The sequence below is a fragment of the Ornithorhynchus anatinus genome, chromosome 4 (genome assembly GCF_004115215.2).
Source record: "Ornithorhynchus anatinus isolate Pmale09 chromosome 4, mOrnAna1.pri.v4, whole genome shotgun sequence".
Lineage (NCBI taxonomy): Eukaryota > Metazoa > Chordata > Mammalia > Monotremata > Ornithorhynchidae > Ornithorhynchus > Ornithorhynchus anatinus.
The window spans coordinates 57,985,934-58,009,080 of record NC_041731.1 but is presented as its reverse complement, the minus strand read 5'-3'; the positions used below and the strand labels follow the sequence as shown (position 1 = coordinate 58,009,080).

General features: G+C 47.2%; 1 protein-coding gene across 1 annotated transcript in view; it reads right to left on the bottom strand.

Moving 5' to 3' along the window:
- The window catches only part of LOC100075702 (neural-cadherin-like), a 69,684-nt gene that overhangs the window by 20,835 nt on the left and 25,702 nt on the right, over window positions 1-23,147 (bottom strand). Inside the window, exons 15-24 of the mRNA XM_039911974.1 lie at window positions 22,219-22,405; window positions 21,315-21,458; window positions 16,710-16,993; window positions 13,707-15,315; window positions 11,080-11,173; window positions 10,018-10,202; window positions 7,365-7,597; window positions 2,689-2,966; window positions 1,982-2,196; window positions 154-281 (exon numbers count right to left, since the gene is read on the bottom strand). Coding sequence (XP_039767908.1) covers window positions 154-281; window positions 1,982-2,196; window positions 2,689-2,966; window positions 7,365-7,597; window positions 10,018-10,202; window positions 11,080-11,173; window positions 13,707-15,315; window positions 16,710-16,993; window positions 21,315-21,458; window positions 22,219-22,405 — 3,357 coding nt within the window. The remainder of the gene's footprint in view (window positions 1-153; window positions 282-1,981; window positions 2,197-2,688; window positions 2,967-7,364; window positions 7,598-10,017; window positions 10,203-11,079; window positions 11,174-13,706; window positions 15,316-16,709; window positions 16,994-21,314; window positions 21,459-22,218; window positions 22,406-23,147) is intronic.

Genomic DNA, 23,147 nt, shown 5'->3' with positions numbered 1-23,147 from the left:
AGCTTGGTTATGAACCGCACACGAGACAGGTGACCCCGCAGGTATTTAAGAATGCCACTTGACATATCGCCTTGAAGGATTTCGCCTAAAAAACATGTCATAGTGAAAATTTCACCACCCTGTTGGGGAACCAGTCAGAAGGAACACGCTTGCCTTCCCGTTGGTGAAGATTTTGAGGTGGTGCCAGTGACGATCAGCCACATTAACTTCGGGGGACAACTGGAGAAAGAGGGGTCCGGACCCTCGGTTCAGCATCAGGCAGGGAACACCATCTCGGAGCTCTAAAGAGAAAAAGGAGGCAGATACTTCACTCTTCTAGACTGTCAGCTTGTCGTGGGCAGGGAATGTGTCTACTAACTCTGTTATATTGTACTCTCTCAAGAGCTAGTACAGTGCTTTGCACAGTAAGAGCTCTATAAATATGACTGAATGAATTAGAGAAGCAGCGTGACTCAGTGGAAAGAGCCCGGGCTTGGGAGTCAGAGTTCATGGATTCAAATCCCGGCTCTGTCACTTGTCAGCTGTGTGACTGTGGGCAAGTCACTTAACTTCTCTGTGCCTCAGTTCCCTCATCTGTAAAATGGGGATTAACTGTGAGCCTCACGTGGGACAACCTAATAATAATAATAATGTTGGTATTTGTTAAGCGCTTACTATGTGCCGAGCACTGTTCTAAGCGCTGGGGTAGACATAGGGGAATCAGGTTGTCCCACGTGGGGCTCACAGTCTTCATCCCCATTTTACAGATGAGGGAACTGAGGCACAGAGAAGTTAAGTGACTACACCTGATTAGCCTGTATCTACCCCAGGGCTTAGAACAGTACTCTGCACATAGTAAGCGCTTAACAAATACCAACATTATTATTAATGAAATGGTTGATTGATTTGTTTCGTCCTTTCCCCAGATAAAACCCAGGTGCTGTATTTGGTGCTGCATTTCTTCACGTTTGGCAGAGATTACTAGTTTTAAATTATGAGGCGGTGGGTAGCAGAAAAAGCATGGGCTCGTTAAGGGGAGGGATGATGTCCATTAACTCTATTGTGTGCTCCCAAATACTCAATACAGTGCTCTGCTGGGACCGGGACTTTGTCTGATCTGACTGCCCTGAATCCACTCGCTGGCACATAGTAAGTGCTTAATGAAGACCACAATTATTATTATCATTAGCACAGAGCACTCAACGAATACTATTGGGCTGATTCATCTGGAAACTTGGGTTCTAATCCTGGCTGTTGCATGACCTTGGGCAAGTCATTTCACTTCTCTGTGCCTCATTTTCCTCATCCGTAAAACGGGGGTAAAATTCCTGTTCTCCCTCCCCCTTAGACTTTGAGTCTCACGTGGGACAGGGACAGGGTCTGCGTCTGACTTGACTGTCTTGTATCTCCGCCGGAGCTCAGTACAATGCTTGACACATAGTAAAGCACTTAAAAAATACCACAATTATTGTTACGACTAGTCTGTTACTTGAGGATTCTTTGGAGGTTCCCTAAAGTTTGAAGCAACCATTTCCTTGCCTCTTTAATTGTGGTATTTGTTAAGCACTTACTGTGTGCCAAGCATTGTTCTAAGCACTGGGGTAGATACAAGGTAATCTGGTGGAACACAGTCCCTATCCCACACGAGGCTCACACTCTTGACCCCCATTTTACAGATGACGTAACTGAGGCACAGAGATGTGAAGCGAGTCGCCCAAGGTCACACAGCAGACACGTGGCAGAGCCAGGATTAGAACCCACGTCCTCCGACTCCCAGGCCCGTGCTCTTTCCACTAAGCCAAGATGTTTCACGCTGCCCCTTTAACTGCTGATGCAAGGAAAAAAAACTGGCAATTACGGTCAGATCCAAATTGTTCTCTCACTCTGTTATCCCTAGTGAACCTTCCTGACCCATAGAGTGTGAGGATCTGTGAGATGCCAAGTTTGAATCTGAATCGCGTGCACTCCCAAAAATCCAGCCCTCTGGTCGGTCATCTTTTACCCAACGCAATAAAATCTTCAGCCTCTCCTGGTTGCACCTCTGCCACCGGGCCGTTATAGAGGAGAAGGGCGTCTCGTTCCTCGGTGATGAATTCCAAGGAGATGTGGTTCTCGGAGCAGGGCTTGATGCGGGGGAACCAGGCATAACCCACCCCTCTGAACGTGCGCTGGGTTTGCTGACACTCAGGGCCACGGAAGCCTACGGGACACCTGCACCTGGCGAAGGATGCAAACAAACAATTTGCCAAGTCCACGGATCCTCAGACAATGCACTTTAGAAGGAGAGCCTGGGCTGTGCAACTTCTAAACTGACATGATTTTAGTGCCACGTTAGCCATATTCAAATGGCCTAATGGATCGAGCACCGGTCTGGGAGTCAGAAGGACCTGGGATTCGATCCCGGCTCCGCCACTTGTCTGCTGTGTAACCTTGGGCAAGTCACATAACCTCTCTGGGCCTCAGTTACCTCAGCTGTAAAATGGGGATTAAGATCGTGAGACCCGGGTGGGACATGGACTGTGTCTAATCTGATTAGTTTGTATCTGCCCCAGTACTTAGTACAGTGCCTGGCACATAGTAAGTGCTTAACAAATACCATATATTATTATTATTAAAGTACTGAGCCTAATTTGGTCCAAACACATAAAAGAGGTCCATCCCTTCCTCGTCCCTGTTGATTCGGACTCGGAACGGCCACAACCAACCGACCTGAAGCCCAGCTCGGTGTCGACACAGGTGCCTCCGTTAAGACACGGGTCCGTCTTGTAGGTAGAACAGGACAAGTGCCGGCTCTCCCGGGCTGCACAGAAACACTGAGCACTGTTGAGCATTGTGATTGAGGCCAGAGAAACATTCCCAGCTGTAACAACGCTGGGAACCGGGCTGTGGTCACTGCTGCTAACGCATCCGGTGCCCTGGCTGCAATTTACATTGGCACACTCGTCTATGCCAACCTGGGTGATGTCTACACCCAAGAGGCTCTCCAGCTAAAGGAGAGGAAGAAACATGGGTTAGAAAAATCATCTGGAGGACCGATCAAACCATGTAATAATCCTGGAGGAAAAAAAGGTGTATTGGCAACAAAAATAAAGTATAAGTTCAGCTCTTACTAAATGTCAAGCCCTGTGCTAAGTGTCCTTGTAGATAAAAATCCCATCAATGCAATCTCCTCTCCTCAAGAATTTCCAGTGGTTTCTTATCCACCTTCGCATCGAACAGAAACTCCTCACCTTTGGCTTTAAAGTACTCAATCATCTTATCCTCTCTTATATCACCTCGCTAACTCTCCTACTAGAACCCAGTCCACACACTTTGCTCCTCTAGTGCTAACCTTCTCACTCTACCTTGATCTCGTCTATCTCGCCGCTGACCTCTCGCCCTCATCCTGTCTCTGGCCTGGAACACCCTCCCTCCTCATATCTGACATACAATTACTCTCCCCCTCTTCAAAGCCTTATCGAAGGTACATCTCACCCAAGAGGCCTTCCCTGATTAAGCCCTTCTTTCCTCTTCTGCATCACCCTTTATTCATCTTCTGTCCCAGCCTCATAGCACTCTTGTAACATATCCCCCATTTATTTACCTGTCTCCCCCAAGACTGTAAGCTCACTGTGGGCAGGGACTACGTCTGTTATACTGTACTCTCACAAGTGCTTAGTACAGTGCTCTGCACACATTAAGTGCTCAATAAATACAACTGACTGACCACCAGACACTGTCCCTGCCCCACATAGGGAGAGGGAGGACAAGTATTTAACCTCTATTTCACAGATAGAACAATGGAAGCACAGAGAAATTGAGGGAGAGAAATTAAGTGACTTGTCCAAGGCCACCCAGCAGGAAAGCGGTGGAACTGGGTTTAGAACCCAGATCTTCTGACTCCCAGTTCTGTGTTTCTGATGGGATGATTTTTATAAAGAAAAGTTACCAGATGACTGCTGCCTGCTCATGAGTGGTAAAGACCTGGTGGGATTTGGAGGTTTCAGAGTAGTGGTGGAGGTGGTAACGGGGTTACTGAGTGCTCTGTGTGTTCGGAAAAGAACAACAGAAGCACAAGACATATTTTCTGCCCACAAGGAGGTTACAATCTAACGGAGAAGATAGACATAAAAAATATTTATAGTGTGATCGGAATAAAAAATTGAATGTACAGTTGAATTTACAAACACTGAGAATGGGATGGATTTACGTAAATGCCTAAATGCCAGAGTTGACTGTTGGGTTGATTTATTTTAGGTGGACGGGGCTGCAAATGAATTAGGGAAGTCTTACTGGAAGAAGTGGGATTTTAGGAGGGCTTTGAAAGTGAGAAGGGCTGAGGTCTAGTGGATAGGTGAGGGGAGGGAGTTCCAGGGCAGGGAACAACCTGATTGAGTTCAGAGATAGGGAAGGAGAGTGTACAGGACAGTTAAAGAGGCGAATTTGGGAAGATAAGAGTGGGAAGTTGGGTGGAGTGGCTGAAGAGAGCCAATTCGGCAGGTCTATTTCTGTCATGAGGAAGGTAAGGGGCCAGAGCTACATAGTTCAGGCTTCTCACAGCTCTCTGGTGATTCAGTGGAAAGAGCCCGGGCTTTGGAGTCAGAGGTCATGGGTTCGAATCCCGGCTTGGCCACTTGTCAGCTGTGTGACTTTGGGTAAGTCACTTAACTTCTCGGTGCCTCAGTTACCTCATCTGTAAAATGGGGATTAAGATTGTGAGCCCCACGTGGGACAACCTGATTCCCCCGTGTCTATCCCAGCGCTTAGAACAGTGCTCGGCACATAGTAAGCGCTTAACAAATACCAACATTAGTATTATTATATTTCTTCCCACTCGCTCGGGTGTTGAACAGGGAGGCAGAACTCAGGCAGGGAAACAGCATGGCCTACTGGAAAGAACACGGGCCTGCCAGTCAGAGGACCTGGGTTCTAATCTCAGCTCTGACACTTGTCTGCGGTGTAACCTTGGGCTAGTCATTTAACTTGTCTGGACTTCAGTTTCCTCATCTGTAAAATAGAGATTAGATACCTGTCTTCCTTTCCGCTTAGGCTGTGAACTCTATGTGGGACAGGGACTGTCTGACCGGATTGTCTTGTAACTACCCTAGCACATATGAAGTGCTTTAAAAAAGCCATTATCATTCTTATTATTCCCCCTTTAGCTTTGATTGGAAATTTTCAATGGATACAGTGCTCTTGGAATTTTGGCAGACCACGGCTACCCAGAGGCCATGGGAACCTTAAAGAACACAGCAAGGAGCACAGCAAGGAGCACAGCAAAGAGCAGCGGAAGCAGGAACAGGTGATACTCTGCCACTTGTCCGCTGTGTGACCTTGGGCAAGCCACTTAACCTCTCTGTGCCTCAGTTATCTCATCTGTAAAATGGAGATTGACTATGAGCCCCAGTTGGGACAACCTGATTACCTTGTATCTATCCCAGTGCTTAGAACAGTGCTTGGCACATTGTATGCGCTTAACAAATACCATCATTATTGACTTTTCCCAGGGAACTGAGTCCCAAAAGCCACAGGAGAAGCGTTATTTTTCCTTTTCATCAGCTCTGGCTGCTGTGGCCCACATGTTCTGCCAGAAGGGTCATTCAGCTCCAATGAGTACGTCCTGTGAGTGTGTGGAGATGGGTATGTGTGTATACAGAGATGCCTGTGGGCACGTAGAGATATGGGTGTGTACGTAGAGATGTGTATATGTAGAGATGTATTAAGTTGGATTATGTCTACCTCGATTTGCTTGTATCCACTCCAGCACTTAGTACGGTGCCCGGCACAAAGTAAGCGTTTAATAAATACCATTATTATTATTGTTAATAAAGACTCAAAACAGTGGCTTTGTGGCCAAAACTCCCTTAGAAACTTGGATACGCCCCCAGCCTAAATTCATATCTGCTTCTCATGCATGCACTCAGAATGAAAAGTGTGTGCAGGTCTGTGTGAGTGAGTTGTGTTAAGGGAGACCCAGAAAAGAGGGGCTGCTCAGACGAAAACTTGAGACTCAGAGGATTTTAAAAATCCTTCAGCTTGTTTGAGTGGAGCATGGTTAGTCTGATTTTGGGTCTATGGCTCTTCAAATGAAGTAATCCTGAACCGCTGGGGTGGGGCTCAGAGTGGCAAGTTTCTCAAAGTTTCTCAAAGTTCCCACAGTCATCAGATCCATCAGCAATGTGGCAGATTTACTTCCCTACCTGCAGTCCTACCTCAGAGGCAATGAACCTAAAACTCTGCTCCTTTAGCCGCAGGGCTCTGTCGCCCTCATCTTTTCTTGATTTCATCTTTCCTTCCGTGTCCATTGCAAATCCCTTTCTCCGCCCCTTATTCTTAGCTTGAGTCTTTTTGAGGTAAGGGCCCAGGCTTAATTCTCCTCCTGGCTTTTTATCCTAATGCTCAGCAGAGTGCTTTGCCCACCATAGCTGTTCCACCAATACTGTATCAAATCAAAATTACATCCACATTATAAGGGAGCAACATTGCCTAGTGGAAACAGCACGGGCCAGGGAGTCAGAAGGCCTGGGTTCTAATCCCGGATCCACCATCTGTCTTCAGTGTGACCTTGGCTAAGTCACTTAGCTTCTCTGTGCCTCAGTTACCTCATCTGTACCTCATCTCCTCCTCCCTCCTACTTAGACTGTGAGCCCCAAATGGGAAAGGGACTGGGCCTGACTTCATATCTCGTATGTACTCCAGAGTTTAGTTCAGTGCTTGGTAAATAGTAAGCGCTTGCGGAGTACCATAATTATTACTAAAGAATGAAGAAATGAAAGAAACATGGGGCCTGGACCTCTGCTGAATGAGGCCTCTCAGCAGTCCAGAGCTGATTGACTCTTTTCTCCTCACACCCCTGCCTCATCAGGAAGCAGCATGGCGTAGTGGAAAGAGCATGGGCCCGAAAGTCAGAGGGGCTGGCTGTGTGACCTTTTCTTTTTTGGTATTAAGCATTTACTATGTGCCAAACATTCTACTGAGCGCTGGAGTAGATGCAAGCTAATCAGGTTGGAAACAGTCCATGTCCCACACAGGGCTCACAGTCTTAATCCCCATTTTACAGATGAGGTAACTGAGACACCGAGAAGTTCAGTGACCTGTTCAAGGTTCCACAGCAGACAAATGGTGGATCCAGAATTAGAATCTTGGCTCTTCTGACCCCCAGGCCCATGTCTTGACCTTGAGCAAGTCGTTTTAACTTCTGTCTCAGTTCACTCAACTGCAAAATTGGGATTCAATCTCCATGCTCTCTCCTACTTAGACTCTGAGCCCCATGTAGGAGCTGAGGATATTGTACCTAACCCAGTGCTTAGTACAAAGCTTGGCCCATAGTAAGGATTTAACAAGCACTATTAGTAGTATTATTATATTTCCAGGGCATGGGGAGAGGGACAGGGATATCTGCATACTTGCGTTTTGGCTGCAGCCACATTTCCGTTCAGCTTTTCTGCTTTATAATAGGAGGACCCGCCTGCTGCAAACCAAATGTCAATTCCTTGACTCTGGCCCTGGTGATCCAAGACACTGAAGAGATCAATGTTTTCAGGTTGAACTGGAATGATTTCAGAGAGTACTTTCTTCACTTGATTATACTTGCTGTCTTGACCAGGGGGCTGAAATATGAAATCTTCCGCGGTGAGATCTGGAATGACAGCAGGAAAATCCTTGACCCTCTGACGCTGTAGAAAACAATCCTATGCCACGACAGGGGAGATTCATTTATTATGGCCCTTTCAGCTCCTACATCCCCCCCCACACCTACATTACTACAACAACACTATTATAACAAAGCCTGCATACTTTGCTCCTCTAGTGCCAACTTACTCACTGTCCCTTGATCTCTCGTCTATTTCGCCACCAGCCTCTCACCCACATCTTGCCGCCGGAATGCCTTACCTCTTCATATCCGACAGACCACCAGTCTCCCCACCTTCAAAGCCTTATTAAAAGCACATCTCTTCCAAGAGGCCTTCCCCCAGTAAGCTCTCATTTCGTTTTCTCCCACTCCCTTCTGTGTCACCCGGGCACTTGGATTTGCACCCTTTAATTCACCCCTCCCTCAGCACCACAGCACTCAGGTACATAGCTGTAATTTATTTATTCATATTAATGTCTGTCTTCCTTTCTAGACCTTAAGCCTGTTGTGGGCAGGTAATCTGTCTACCAACTCCACTGTATTGTAGTCTCCCAGGAGCTTAGTACAGTCCTCTGCACACAGGAAGTGCTCTACAAATACAATTGATTGCTAGAATAACGTCCTCGGCGGGAGGGATTTGCACCTCCAGTTAGTCTTTTTCCCACCCCTCCCTCTGGCTGCTTGGTCTGGTGGGGAGATAGCTGCACTCACTATGTTCATCCTGGGTGAGGGTCTGTGCCAATCCAATAGGACCTCTATCAAGGCCCATGCCTTCAGGGAGTACAACAGAATGCCCTCCCCCATTGTCAGGAAGTTGACTTTCACCTCCCTTTATTTTTTATGGCATTTAAGTGCTTACTATCTGCCAGTCACTGTTCTAAGCACTGGAGTAGATGCAAGCTAATCAGGTTGACACAGTTCCTGTCCCATGTGGGATTCACAGTGCTAATCCCCCTTTTACAGGTGAGGGAAATGAGGCCCAGAGAAGTGAAGTGACTTACCCAAGGTCACACAGCAGACAAGCTGGGATTAGAACCTGGGTCCTTCTGACTCCTGGACCCATGTTCTACCCATTAGACCATGCTGCTTCTCCCTTCCAAACCACCCTGGCCAGGAACTCAATTGACAGGCGGCTTTATAAAAGGAGGGGTTGGGGAGGAAAAGGGCCAGTGCGAAATGCCTTCTGCTATGACACTCTACTATGACAGCAGGGCTGGGGAGGACAATGGGATGGATGTAGAAATGTTCCCACAGATCACTATTCTCCCCGTCTTTAAAGCCCTACTAAAATCATACCTCCTCCGTCATATCTCCAGAGAGGACTTCTCTGACTAACCCCTCATTTCCCCACCCTGTTTTCCCATCGCTTGCGTCGCCTTTGACTTTGGTCCGTTCCCCTTTGATTCTCATCCCAAGCACTTATGTACACGTCCTTATACTTCATTGCTTCCCCTATCTCTAATGTAGTTTTATGTGCGCCTCCCCCACTAGACTATAAGCTCCTTGTGTCCACCAACTCTACTGTAGTGCTAAATACTTACTACAGTGCTTTGCACACATTAAGCGCTCAATAAATGCTAGTGATTGACTGAATGATACTCTGCAAAGAACGAAAATGCCCAGGTTCAGCTCTTCATAGGCTTTCAACTTCTATAAGGAAAATCAATCAATCAATTGATATTTATGGAGTGCTTACTGTGTGCAGAGCATTGTACTAAGCACTTGGGAGAGTACAATATAACAAAGTTGGTAGACACGTTTCCAGCCCACAATAATCTTACAGCCTAGAGGAAAAGTGCTTTTTAGATGCAAGGCATGGCAGTCTAAAATAAATGTGGGAGGCCCATGTAATAATCCAAAGTATAAACACAGTCTAGGTTTATAAAGCCCGTTAAGACAAAGTTCTGAGCATGAATGCATGTTCTCCCTCCTACTTAGACTGTGAACCCCATGTCGGACCTGATTATCTTGTATCTAAACCAGCACCCTCTATAACAATCCTTGATAGATAGAAAGTGCTTCGCAAAGTGGAGAGAACCCAGGCCTGGGATTCAGAAGGTCATAGGATCTAAACCCGGCTCTGCCACATGTCTGCTCTGTGACCCTGGGCCAGTCACTTCACTTCTCTGGGCCTCAGTTGTCTCATCTGTAAAATGGGAGTTGAGACTGTGAGCCCCACATGGGATGGGGACTCTGTCCAACTCCATCAACTCCATTTACTTGTATCCCCCCCAGAGCTTAGTACAGTGCCTGGCACATACTGGTCTTATGTCGTCAAGTAGTTTCCAACTCATAGCGACACCACGGACACTTCTCTCCCAGAACACCCTGCTCTCCACCTTCAATCATTCTGGTAGCTACCACCATTATTATTACTAAATACCACTATAATTATTATTACTATTATGAAAGTCGCAAAATATTACTTGGAATTCGTATGGAGCCTGCATTACGGATGGCATCTTCTTTGATTTCCTTCACGATGACTTTTACAGTGGAGATGACATCTGGCCAGACACCATCTGAAACTTTCACTTCAAGATTGTAAGTTGCTGGGGGGATACCTTCTTTGATACTCAATATACCAGAGGTGCCATTAAGGAAAAAGTGCCTGCAGCAAACAGATTGAACAAGGGATTTAGGGAAGAGGGAGAGAGACAGTGTCACGGCATCAGTTAATTATTCTATAGATTGTCTACATCCACACGTAAAGCCAACTCCTTGGAATCTGAACTTAGAAGATCTTCTCTAGATTGGAAAAACCCTATGAAACCATGGATAGGGCTCTCTAGTGAGAGAAATATCAAAAACCAAAAAAGTCATTTAGACGTTAGAATGGTGGTGCTCTGAGACGGGAAGCTTTGAGACTGTAAGCTTGTTGAGGGCAGGATGATGTGTCTGCCAACTCTGTTGTATTGTACTCTCCTGTTAGTACAGTGCTCAGCACACAGTAAGCACTCGATAAATACCATTGATAATGGTGTTGATGTATGAGAAAGGAAAGGAAAACATCTGCTCTCCCTACTTTTAAGGTGATCCTTAAATCCTGCCATTTCCTCTAGCTGTATTTATCTCCATGTCTGGCTTTCCCTCTACACTATAAGCTCTTGGGAGCTGCGATCGCAACTAGCAACTTCATTATATTGTACTCTCCCAGGTGTTTAGTTCAACGCACAGCACACAGTAAGGGCCCAAAAAATATCACTCATTGACTGACTGAGCGGTTTGACAAAGGTCAATGCTAGTTCTGGGATTTGTAAGATGTGATTTTCTAGGGATGTGAAGAATGGCAAGTCTATATTTTAAAATGACTCCCAATAGGTCTGTGATTGTGGAGGAAGAGAGAGTTGAGCATTGGAAAATTAAAATCCTGTAATAACCTTGCAGAAGTGTAGTGAGAAAGTTTACTTAATGCTTTTCATTCAATCGTATCTATTGAGCACTGTACTGTACATTCCCTGCCCACAACCTTTTTGCATCAAGGGTACCTGGAGGCTTTTCCTTCCAAGTGATAGGTCTTCTCATCCCAGACATCCACGTCTAGAGCATGGACTTGACCCAGGACCATCGTGGGGAGGTTGCCTAATGGAACAAACACATACATTACCCAGCTGGGCAGAATCCAGTAGGAACATCACAGACCTCCCTGCTCCCCTGTGCCCCCATACATAATAATAATAATAGCATTTGTTAAGCACTTACTATGTGACAGACACTGTAGTAAGTGCGGGGGTGGATACAGGCAAATTGAGTTGGACACAGTCCCTGTCCCATGTGGAGGTCACAGTCTCAATCCCCATTTTACAGATGAGGTAACTGAGACCCAGAGAAGTGAAGTGACTTGCCCAAGGTCACACAGCAGACAGTGGCAGAACTCATGACCTTCTGACTCCCAGACCTGGGTTCTATCCACCACGCCATGCTGCTTCCCTACATACCCACACACAAGCAGTAACCTCAATGCCCTCCATTTGGAACAATTTCTTTTACACATACTGTAGTGGGATTTGACTTTAAAAACCTCATACCAAAGACCTAAATCCTGGAGAAAGACAGACAATCACAAATAGTGTGTTTCTTAGTACAGTGCAAACAGTACAATGTTCTGCACACAGTAAGTGCTCAACATACCATTCATTGATTATATAAATTTTTTCTGAGCGCAAGAAGTCTAAATCAAATCCCTTCCAAAACATTTCTCTCTACGCCAACTTTCCTGCTTGGTGTGAACAAAACACTTTAGTGTGAATGAATACAGAGAGTTTCAAGTGAGGGAGAGTTGGAAAATCTGAGATGGGGCAGCTGTTTCAGGTATCACTTTATAGCTTAGATGACACAGTGGGCTGTTCTTTGTCTCACATGAGCTGCTTGCACAGCTCTAATTTACAGAAAACCTTTCGGGCTAGAGAGTCGATGGCATTTGAAGTCATAAATCAGAGCTTTTTCCCAGTTTGACAAACTTCAAAAATGCATCTTCACCAAGGACCACGCAAATAAAAATGATGGTACATAAGTGCGTATCAAATGCCAATCACTCTTCTACACGCTGGGGTACATGCAAGGTTCTCAAGATGGACACAGTCCCTGTCATTCATTCATTCATTCATTCATTCATTCAATCATATATATTGAGTGCTCACTGTGTGCAGAGCACTGCACTAAGCTCTTGGAAAGTACAATTTGGCAACAGATAGAGACAATTACTATCCAACAACAGGCTCACAGTCTAGAAGGGGGAGACAGACAACAAAGCAAAACAAGTAGACAGGCATCAATACCATCAAATAGATAAAGAGAATTATAGATATGTACACATCAATAATAAAATAAATGGAATAATACATATGTACAAATATATACAAGTGCTGTGGGGAATCAGGGAGATGGGGAGGGGAGGAGGAGCAGAGGAAAAGGGGGGCTCAGTCTGGGAAGGCCTCCTGGAGGAGGTGGGCTCTCAGTAGGGCTTTGAAGCAGGGAAGAGAGCTGGTTTGACAGATGTGAGGAGGGAGAGGGGATTCCAGGTCAGTGGTAGGACGTGGGCCAGAGGTCGACGACGGGACAGGTGAGAACTAGGCACCGTGAGGAGGTTAGCAGAGGCAGAGGAGCGGAGTGTGTGGGCTGGGCTTTAGAAGGAGAGAAGGGAGGTGAGGTCCAGGGGATGGAGAACTTTGAAGCCAAGAGTGAGGAGTTTTTGCTTCACGCGAAGGTTGATAGCCAACCACTAGAGATTTTTGAGGAGGGGAGTGACATGCTCAGAGCGTTTCTATAGAAAGATAATCCGGGTAGCAGCCCCACGTGGGGCTCACAGTCTTAATCTCCATTTTACAGATGAGGTACCTGAGGCATAAAGAAGTGAAGTGACCTATGCAAGTTCACAATGCAGACAAGTGGCATAGCCAGAATTAGAACCCAGGTTCTTCTGGCTTCCAGGCCCATGCTCTATCCATTGTGCCAAACTGCTTCTCTAATGTCATCCTTCATCCACATGTCCTAAAAACCCATCTCCTCGGACAGTAAGCTTCACTTTCATTCATTTATTCATTCATTTATTCATTCATTCATATTTACTGAGCTCTCGCTATGTGCAGAGCACTGTACTAAGCACTTGAGAGAGTACAATATAACAATAAACAGACATATTCCCTGCCCACAACAAGCTCACAGTCTGTCTCTCTTTCTGGCAAAGTAGCTGCTCACTGAGCATAGTGGTAGAGAAGCAGCATGGTCTAGTAGACAGAGCACGGGCCTGGGAGTCAGAGGGTCATGGGTCTTAATCCTAGCTTTGCCATTTGCCTGCTGTGTGACCTTGGGCAAGTCACTTCTCTTCTCTGTGCCTTAGTTACCTCATCTGCAAAATGGGGATTAAAGCTATGAGCCCCATGTGGGACAGGGACTGTGTTCAACTTGATTAAACTTGTATCTATCCCAGTGCTTAGTAGAGTGCCTGGCACATAGTAATTGCTTAAAAAATAATACAATTATTATTATTAACATTAAGAGAACAGGCTCCATGAGCTCCGAGAGGTGCCGCAGCCATGCTTTCTCTGGTCAAAGGTGACGTCAGGTCATCCCTAGTCTGGCCCAGTGCAATGAAGCAGAAAAGGGGAGATGTTACCCTCAAAGGCGTAGACTAGACATTCCAGGTGCCCGGGGGCATGAGCATGATCGTTCCTGTCTCCAACGGTGACAGTGAGCATGTGGGTGGCGCTGAGGTGGGGGTCGCCACTGTCCGTGATCAGGATGGGCAGGTGAAAAGTCTCCTGGACTTCCCGATCAAAGGTGCTCAGCGCCGTGAGCAGGGCGCTCCCATTGTGGAGATCCCGCAGGCTGAAGGGTGCTGTGCCACTCAGCAGATGGAAGGAGAACGGGGCACCATGGGCCGCAGAGTCCCGGTCCATGGCGTACAACAGAGGAGACGTCTCATTCATCGGGACGACCCGTGGGGCGGCAGTGTTCTCCCACACCACCGGCCGGTACGGGACCTCAAAGGTGGGGGCGTGGTCGTTGACATCCCGGAGGGTCACCAGCACGGTGGCACTGCCCGTCAGCGCCGGACGGCCCTCGTCCACCGCAAGGATCACCAGACGGTGCTGGCCCACGGCCTCTCGGTCCAGAGGTCCCGCCACCTTCACCCTGCCATCGCCGTCCACCGAAAACCGGCCGCCTGCGTAGGGCTGGTCCTGCAAGTGGTAAGACACCCGGCCATTCGGTCCCGAGTCCAGGTCCACGGCGGAGACCTGAGCTATTACAGTCCCCAAGGCCACGTCCTCGCGCAGAGCAGGGACATCATACCGCGGCGGGGAGAAAGTGGGCACGTGGTCATTGGCATCTTCCACCTGGACCACACAGCGGGACAGGCTGAAGAAGTCCGCATCCTCCACCCGGAGGGTTAAGTTGAATACCCGCTCGTGGGGCCTCTCGAAATCCAGCTTCTTCCTCAGGTGGATCCAGCCTCGCCTGGAGCCTCTGTCGGTCTCCATGAAAAACTTCCGTTCCGGATCACCTTCCAGGATGCTGAAGGTCACAGCTGCATTCTCTCCCTCATCCCAGTCGGTGGCTGATACGACAGCCACTTGGCTGCCTGGGTCAGCGCTCTCAGAGACGGAGGCCGTGTACACATCCCGGGTGAAGACGGGGGCGTGATCATTGACATCTGACACCAAGATGGTGGCTGTTCCTGTTCCCGTGAGTCCCCCACCATCTCTCACCTCCACCACCACCAGATACTCGTCTCTTTCTTCCCGGTCGAGTGACTTCCGCAGGGTGTAGATGGTGCCGGTGGTGGGATGGACAGAGAACAAGTCTAGGTAGGTGTCGTTCTGTGCACTGTGGGAAATCCGGTAGGCGAGGGCAGCGTTCTTTCCTGCCCGGGGGTCATCCAAGTCCACCGCAGCCATATCTAGGACGGCTGTGCCCGCCGGAGCATCCTCAGGAACGTGCCCCACGAAGCAGTCATCGGTGGCACAGAGGAAGAAAGGGGCCTGGTCATTTATGTCGTCCACTTTAACGACCACGTCGGCAAAGCCGGTCAGCCCCTCCCCATTCTCATCAGTGGCCAAGACGAGGAAATGCCAGACTGAACGCTTCTCACGGTCCAAGCTCTTCCACGAAGAAAGTTGACCCGTTACCTCGTCGATGAGGAACTCACCACCGGTGCCCTGTCCGCGGAGGGAGTATCGGAGAGCTGTCTGGTCTGCTTCCTGATCAGGGTCCATGGCAAAAACCTGAGGTGGAATTAATTACACACGGGGATCAATCAGTGGTACTTATTTATTATTTATTACTACTATTTTATTTATTACTCTATGCAGAGCCCAGTACTAAGTGCTCGGGAGAGTACAACAGAGTTAGTAGATGTGATCTCTGCCCTCAAGGAGCTTATAATCTAGTGAGAGATGAGACGTGCAGGAGAGGCGATCAGCTCGAGTGGGAAGAACAAGAAGACTGCAAGTCAAGAAACCCAGTTCTAATTCCAGCTCGGCCACTGAACTGCCGTGCGCCCTTGAGCAAGTCTCTTAAACTCTCTGAGCTTCAGTTTCTTCATCTGTGAAATGAGGATAATACTCGCTCTCTCCACCTCTTACACTCTGAGACCCATGTGGGGCAGGGACTGCTTTCGAACTGATGATCAGTATCTATCCCAGTGCTGAGCACTGTGCTTTCACATATAGGAAGTACTTTAGAAATATCATGGATATTATTATGGTGTGTCAGTTCACGGCCAAGAAACTACTCATGTGTTCACTAGCCACTGTGGTTTACAGAATTAAGGTCGCAACAGTGGGGAAAAAAATTATTATAGTAGCAACGGTGAATGAAATCAGGACACCAGCAGCATCAACCATCATGTTGGTTAAATGTGTTTGCAGATATCATCCTTGAGTCACTCCTCTCTTTCAACCTTCACATTTGTGTCTGTCACCAAATCCTTTGGTTCTTCCTCCACAGCATTTCCAAGATCCTCCATCCAGATGACTACCCCAATAGTCCTGGCACTTGGGAAAGCCCAGCTTTTCCCGCATCACCCTCTAGATGGTAAGCTTGTTGTGGGCAGGGAATGTGCCTGTTACATTGCTTTACTGCTCTCCCAACCGCTTAGTAAATTGTGCTTTGCACACAGTAAGCGCTCAATAAATACTATTGAATGAATACAATATATTGAGAACTGAGAATTGGATCTAATGAGCATTTTTCCCACAATGACTGAATGGGACAGAGACCTATCAGGAGAGTTGTGTGCCAGAAAACTACATGGTGAGGATTCACAATAGCATCGGTGATCTACACCAAATCAGCCACCTCAGACCTTGAGTCGGGGCAAACACAGTAAGTGCTCAATAAATAAGATTGAATGAATGAATGAAGTGTGAGATTCTGAACGAGCACATGCAGGCAACACAATAAGTTCACTGTGGGGAAAGAAAATGTCTACCACCTCTGTTATACTGTACCCTCCCAAGCGCTTACTACGGTGCTCTGCACACATTAAGTGCTCAATAAATACAACTGATTGATTGAAGACAATCCCACAGCCAAGACAAGATGGCTCTGAAAAGGGCGCAGTAGAAGAACGGACATTTGTTCCGAACGAATCGCCTTTAGGAGGAGGGATGTTTACCTGCAAAATCCCTATGGGCAGCTCCCTCAGCTCCTCCAGCACGTGAAGGTGGTATTCCTTCTGGGAAAACAGCGGGGCTTCATCATTCTGGTTCACCACATGGATGAGAACCTCAGTGTGGCTCTCCCACTTGCCATCCGAAACCACCAATCGCAACCTGTACAGCCGCTCCTGCTCGTAGTCTAGAGCCTGAGCCACGAAGACGGTGCCGACTTGGCGATCCATGTCAAAGGTACCTCTCTCGTTGCCGGATGTGATCTGGTACCTCAGTTTGGTACTTGGCCCTGCACGGAAACTCTAATAAGAAGTGTTGTTGCCGTGGGAACAGGGACAGGTCAATGAGCCTGTGGCCTTAGTGGGTAGAGCACAGGCCTGGAAGTCAGAAGGACTTGGGTTCTAATCCCGGCTCCACCACTTGTCCGTTGGGTGATCTCGGGCAAGTCACTTGATTTCTCTGTGCCTTAATTATCTCATCTGTAAAATGGGGATTAAGACTATGAGCCCCAGCGTGACTCAGTAGAAAGAGCACGGGCTTTGGAGTCAGAGGTCATGGGTTCGAATCCCAGCTCTGCCACTTCTCAGCTGTGTGACTGTGGGCAAGTCACTTAATTTCTCTGTGCCTCAGTTCCCTCATCTGTAAAATGAGGATGAAGACTGTGAGCCCCACGTGGGACAACCTGATTCCCCTGTGTCTACCCCAGAGCTTAGAACAGTGCTCTGCACATAGTAAGCGCTTAACAAATACCAACATTATTATTATTATTACATGGACTGTGTCCAACCTGTTTAGCTTGTATCTCCTCAGTGTTTAGTACAGTGTCTGGCATAAAATAAGCACTTAACAAATACCATTAAACAAAAAATCCTGAAGTCTGGCCAGCAGATTCTGAAATCAATCTCATTAGTGCTCTTTTCACTAGCTACAGCTTTCTTGACTAAGGCAATATCCAAAGATGCCCTCTCTTTCTTCCTCAGCTTCAGAGCCTCAGTGGTGGGAAAAGGAAGAAAAGTCCAAAGGAAAAGAGAAACAGAGAGACAGAGAGAGTTAGCTTAGGACAGTGAGAAGAGAAGAAAAAAGGAGACAAGAAAGAAAAAATGAGGCGATAGAGAAAGAAAGAGAGGAGGAGAGGGAGAGAAGGAGACAGAGAAAAAACTCGAGGAAAGCAAGATTCAGGGTCATTTTTTGAGAAAACTGTTTGTGAATCTCCATTTTTGAGATTTCTGATAGTGTTGGCAGACATTTACCATCTTGGGAAAATTTTCCAAGAGGGAGAAGGGGAGGAGAGGAAAGGTAGAGGAAAGCTAGGGCAGCTGTGGTCCAAGCTTTGTCTTTCCAGAGGCAGCCTCTCTTGTATTCACCAGTGACAAATCCCAGTGGTTTGTTCAGCCTCGACCTGTACAGCTTCGTCTAGCAGAGCCCCGTGGATGACGAGAGCCAACACCACCACTACCACGTGCTGGCCAGAGTTACGGAAGCCAAGAGTGGGCAGAGCAGCATCGCTGAGGTAGGACATACAGCTCAGTCCGTTAATTCATGCCTCCTGGCCCGCTAGTGCTAAAACACATCTTTCAAGCAGACAAGAAGTGGGTAAAATGAAGCCTGCTAACACGCTACCTCCCCTTTGATTCTGCTTCTACCAAGGTGGGGCTGTCGGGGTGCCCCTCGGACCCTCTTCCACACATGTGGATTGTAAAACGCCCTGGAAAATTTGGAAGAAAGATGGTATGCAGATAGAAAACTAGCGTGTGGTGGGCAGGGAGTGTGTTTACCACCTCTGTTATACTCTACTCTCCCACGCGCTTAGTATGGTGTTCTGCACACAGTAAGCACTCGATAAATATGGCTGATTGATTGAAAAGGAATTGGAGAAATAGGGAGCAGAAACTGTTTCACAGGGGAAAGTTTAGGATTTAGGGCCATGGCTCTGAGGAGAGCTTTTTTTTCTGAAATTTGAACTCATTTCTGCTTTCAGCATCATTCTTTGTCCCCTTATTCTGTTGATCCTTCCCAAGAGGCTAGTCCAGTGCATTGCCTCAGGGAGTGCTCAATAAACACCATTACACCTTCTCCTCTTCCTCTACCTCCAGGCTCTCTAGAGGCAGCCAGCTGGTCAAGGAAGCAGGGTAGGTGACGTGCCCAGGAGAAACTGGAACGTGCGATGACAGGTTGATGGGCTGATTTAGACCAAGAGGGACTCAGGGGATAGGTTAATAACTCCTGATCTAGAACTTGTCCATTCGTAAATTCCTCAGGGGCAATTCTACATCATAAGCCCATGGCCTTATCAATCAGTCAGTTGTATTTATTGAGCACTTACTTTGTGCAGAGCACTGTACTAAGCGCTTGTGCTGTTTAGTCGTTTCTGACCGATAGTGATGCCACGGACACATCTCTCCCAGAACGCCCCGCTCTCCATCTGCAATTGTTCTGGTAGTGGATCCATACAGTTTTCTTGGTAAAAATATGGAAGTGGCTTACCAATGCCGCCTTCCGCACAGTAAACTCAGGTCTCCGCCCTTGACTCTCTCCCATACCGCTGCTGCCCAGCATGGGTGAGTTTTGACTGGTAGCAGATTGCCTTCTACTCGCTAGCCACTGCCCAAGCTAGGAATGGAATGGGTAGGCCTCTGCTTGACTCTCTCTCCCAAGACTGGAAGAGGCCTGGAAACTCTCCAGGTGTGATCCTGAGAGGGGGACTAAGCACTTGGGAGAGTATAAAATAACAATGTAACAGGTATATTTGGGAGAGTATAAAATAACAATATAATAGGCACATTGCCTATCCACAAGCTTACAGTCTAGAGGGTGAGACAGACATTAATATAAGTAAATCAACCACACATATGTACATAAGTACTGTGAGGCTGAAGCAGGGGGGCGGGGGCGGTGAATAAAGGGAGCAAATCAGGGTGACATAGAAGGGAGTGGGAAAAAAGGAAAAGAGGGCTTAGGGAAGGCCTCTTGGAGCGTATGTGTCTTTGATAAGGCTTTGAAAGTGGGGAGAGTAATTAATGGTCTGTCAGAAATGAAGAGGGAGGACGTTCCAGGCCAGAAGCAGGATGTGGACCAGAGGGCGGCGGTGAGATAGACAAGATCAAGTTACAGTGAATAGGTTGGCATTGGAGAAGCAGCATTGGAGAAGCAGCGTGGCTCAGTGGAAAGAGCATGGGCTTTGGAGTCAGAGGTCATGGGTTCGAATCCCAGCTCTGCCACTTGTCAGCTGTGTGACTGTGGGCAAGTCACTTAACTTCTCTGTGCCTCAGTGACCTCATCTGTAAAATGGGGATGGAGACTGTGAGCCCCACATGGGACAACCTGATTCCCCTGTGTCTACCCCAGCGCTTAGAACAGTGCTCTGCACACAGTAAGCACTTAACAAATACCAACATTATTATTGGAGGAGCAAAGTGTGAGGGCTGGGTGGTAACAGGAGAGTGTTCGGGGGGGTCGTGTAACTAATTTAGATGTAATTTAGGCACTCCTCTCTGGCCTTCCCTAAGTCCTCATTTCCTTTATCCCACTTCCCTCACTGTCGACTGTGCGCTCGGCTGTGTACCCCTTAAGCACTTTAATACCCCTCCAGACCCACAGCACTTATGTTCATAGCCTTATAACTCTGTACTTTCCCCTATCAGAAATTGGTTTTAGTGTCTGTCGCCCTCCATAGAGTGTAAACTCCTTTGTGGGCATGGATCGCATCTACCAATTCTGTTATAGTCTGCTTTCCCAAGTGCTTAGTACAGTGTTCTGCACACAGTAAGTACTCAAGGAATACCACTGATTGATCCTCTCTGAAATACCCCATTCTGGAGCACAGAAATCCCACTCAGACATACAAGGGCACCTCAAGCTACCAAGTCTTCATTCCAGCTGCCTAGTGTAGCCTTGGAAGTGGGGCACCAGAGGACTTTCTGGGGATGATTTAGGCAGCTGCTGAGTTGGCTCAGTGGGTGGTCACTACCAGAGGAGAAATGATGATAATAATAATAATTATGGTATTTGTTAAGCACTTACTATGTTCCAGGCACTGTTCTAAGCACTAGGGTAGATATAAGCAAATAGGGTTGGACATAGTCTATGTCTCACATGGGGCAAACAGCCTTAACACCCATTTTACAGATGAGGTAACTGAGGCCCAGAGAAGCGAAGTGACTTGCCCACGGTCACACGGCAGATAAGTGGCAGAGCCGGGATTAGAACCCGGATCCTTCTGACTCCCAGGCCTGTGCTCTATCCACTAGGCCACACTGCTTCTCTTTCACTCAGGGCCCTGGAAACAGAGATCACAGGTAACATAACTGTACATCCCCTTGATTCTATTTATCTTGATGATGTTGTCTTGTTTTGTTTTGTTCTGTTTTGCTTTGCTTTGCCATCTGTCTCCCCTGTTTAGACTGTGAACCCGTCATTGGGCAGGGATTGTCTCTGTTGTCTAACTGTACATTCCAAGTGTTTAGTACAGTGCTCTGCACATAGTAAGTGCTCAATAAATACGATTGAATGAATGAATGAATTAATTTAATGAGTCACTTTTTTGTCCACCCCGGCACGGGAGAGCAGTAGGTAGCTTCAGGGTAAGGGCTATTCTGGGCCAGTTCCCATACCTTCATCTTTGTCCTTAGCTGTCACAGTTATCACAGCGTGACCCCGCTTCTTGTCTTCCTCTATCCTGGCCTTGTAGATGGGCTGAAGGAAGGCTGGAGCATTGTCATTGACATCAATGACCCAGATCCTCACACAGGCTCTGTCTGAAAAGGATGAAAGAAACCCAGCATTTATCACCAGGAGAAGAGAGATCCTGGAGAGTCAAGGGACTACCTCCCTCCCAAAGCAGATACCCCGACGAACAGTCGGGAGCTGGGGAAGTTTATCCCTGCTAAAGGAATAATACCCTATTCATAATATATAATAATTGTGGTATTTGTTAAGTGTTTACTATGTGCCAGGCACTGTACTAAGCCCTGGGGTAGATGGTCCTTGTCTCATATGCAGTGAGGCTCAGTGGAAAGAGCATGGACTTTGGAGTCAGAGGTCATGGGTTCTAATTCTGGCTCCACCACTTGTCAGCTGTGTGACTTTGGGCAAGTCACTTCACTGGGCCTCAGTTACCTCATTTGAAAAATGGGGGCTAAGACTGTGAGCCCCGGCGGGGGACAACCTGATTACCTTGAATACCCACCTCCCCAGCAGTGCTTAAAACAGTACTTGGCACATAGTAAGTGCTTAACAAATACCATCATCATTATTATTGCTATTATTATATGGGGCTCACAGTCCTAATTCCCATTTTACAGAAGAGATAACTGAGGCACAGAGAAATGAAGTGACTTGCCCAAGGCCACACAGCAGGCATGTGGCAGAGCCGGGATAAGAACCCATTACCTTCTGACTCTGGCTCCACCCTGTTATTACAATGTCAAGTGGGTGATGCTCTTCCTCAACTGTATGCAACTGGCACCTCTGTTTCAGTGTGTTTCTGGTCAGGCTCCTGGAAAAAACCCAATATACCTGTGTTCGGCTGCCCAAGCATGCCTGGCTTAGCAGATTCAGAGGAGTCCCGGGACTGTACTTCAATCAAATAGCAGCCTTTTTCCTCTCTGTCAAAAGATGCTTCACTGAAGATGACCCCTGTCCTGGGGTTAATGGTGAAGAACTGGTGGTCTCCAGCGGGGTCCTTCAGTATGACATACTGGACCTGAGAATAGACATATTGAAGTTATGATTAACTCTCCATTTTTCTTCATTTTTTCCCCTAATACATTCTCTGTGGAAAAGTTCTTATTTCATTCTAATTCTTCTGATCACCCATAAAGGCAGAAATTTAGGGCTTACATTCACACCTATCCCTAAGTTGGTACCACCTCACATAAGGATGCAGCTTCAACTCCAAGTACTCTTTAGTGCTCAGGGTGAGCATGCTGGTCCTGAAACACCTCAAATACTCTGATCACTTGGATTTGAAATCTGGCTGTAAATCTTAGGGTAATCAATGATAGAATTAAAGGCATAGATATAGAAAGGCATAGTAAGTGAGGTACTTGACTACAAGACTTTTGAGTTAAACATTTCCCATCAACTTCCAAAGACAAAAAAGGGCAATAAAAATCCCTCGGAGGAAGCCACAAATCAGTACCAGAAGGTGGTCTTTCTAATACAGCATGATTTTCTCAGTGCTTCTTACAACCGATGCACTAGGTGTTCAAGTGATATCTCCTGATCCCTTCATGGCTTATCTTTTCAGGGAAAACACTTTCCCTATGAGCAGATACACATGTTGGATTTAATGAATGAATCAATCAATTGTATTTACTGAGTGCTTACTGTTTGCAGAGCACTGCACTAAGCACTTGGGAGAGTACAGTACCAACGGAGTTGGTGGACGTGTTCCCGGCCCACAGTGAGCTTACAGTCTAGAGGGAGAGACAAACATTGATACA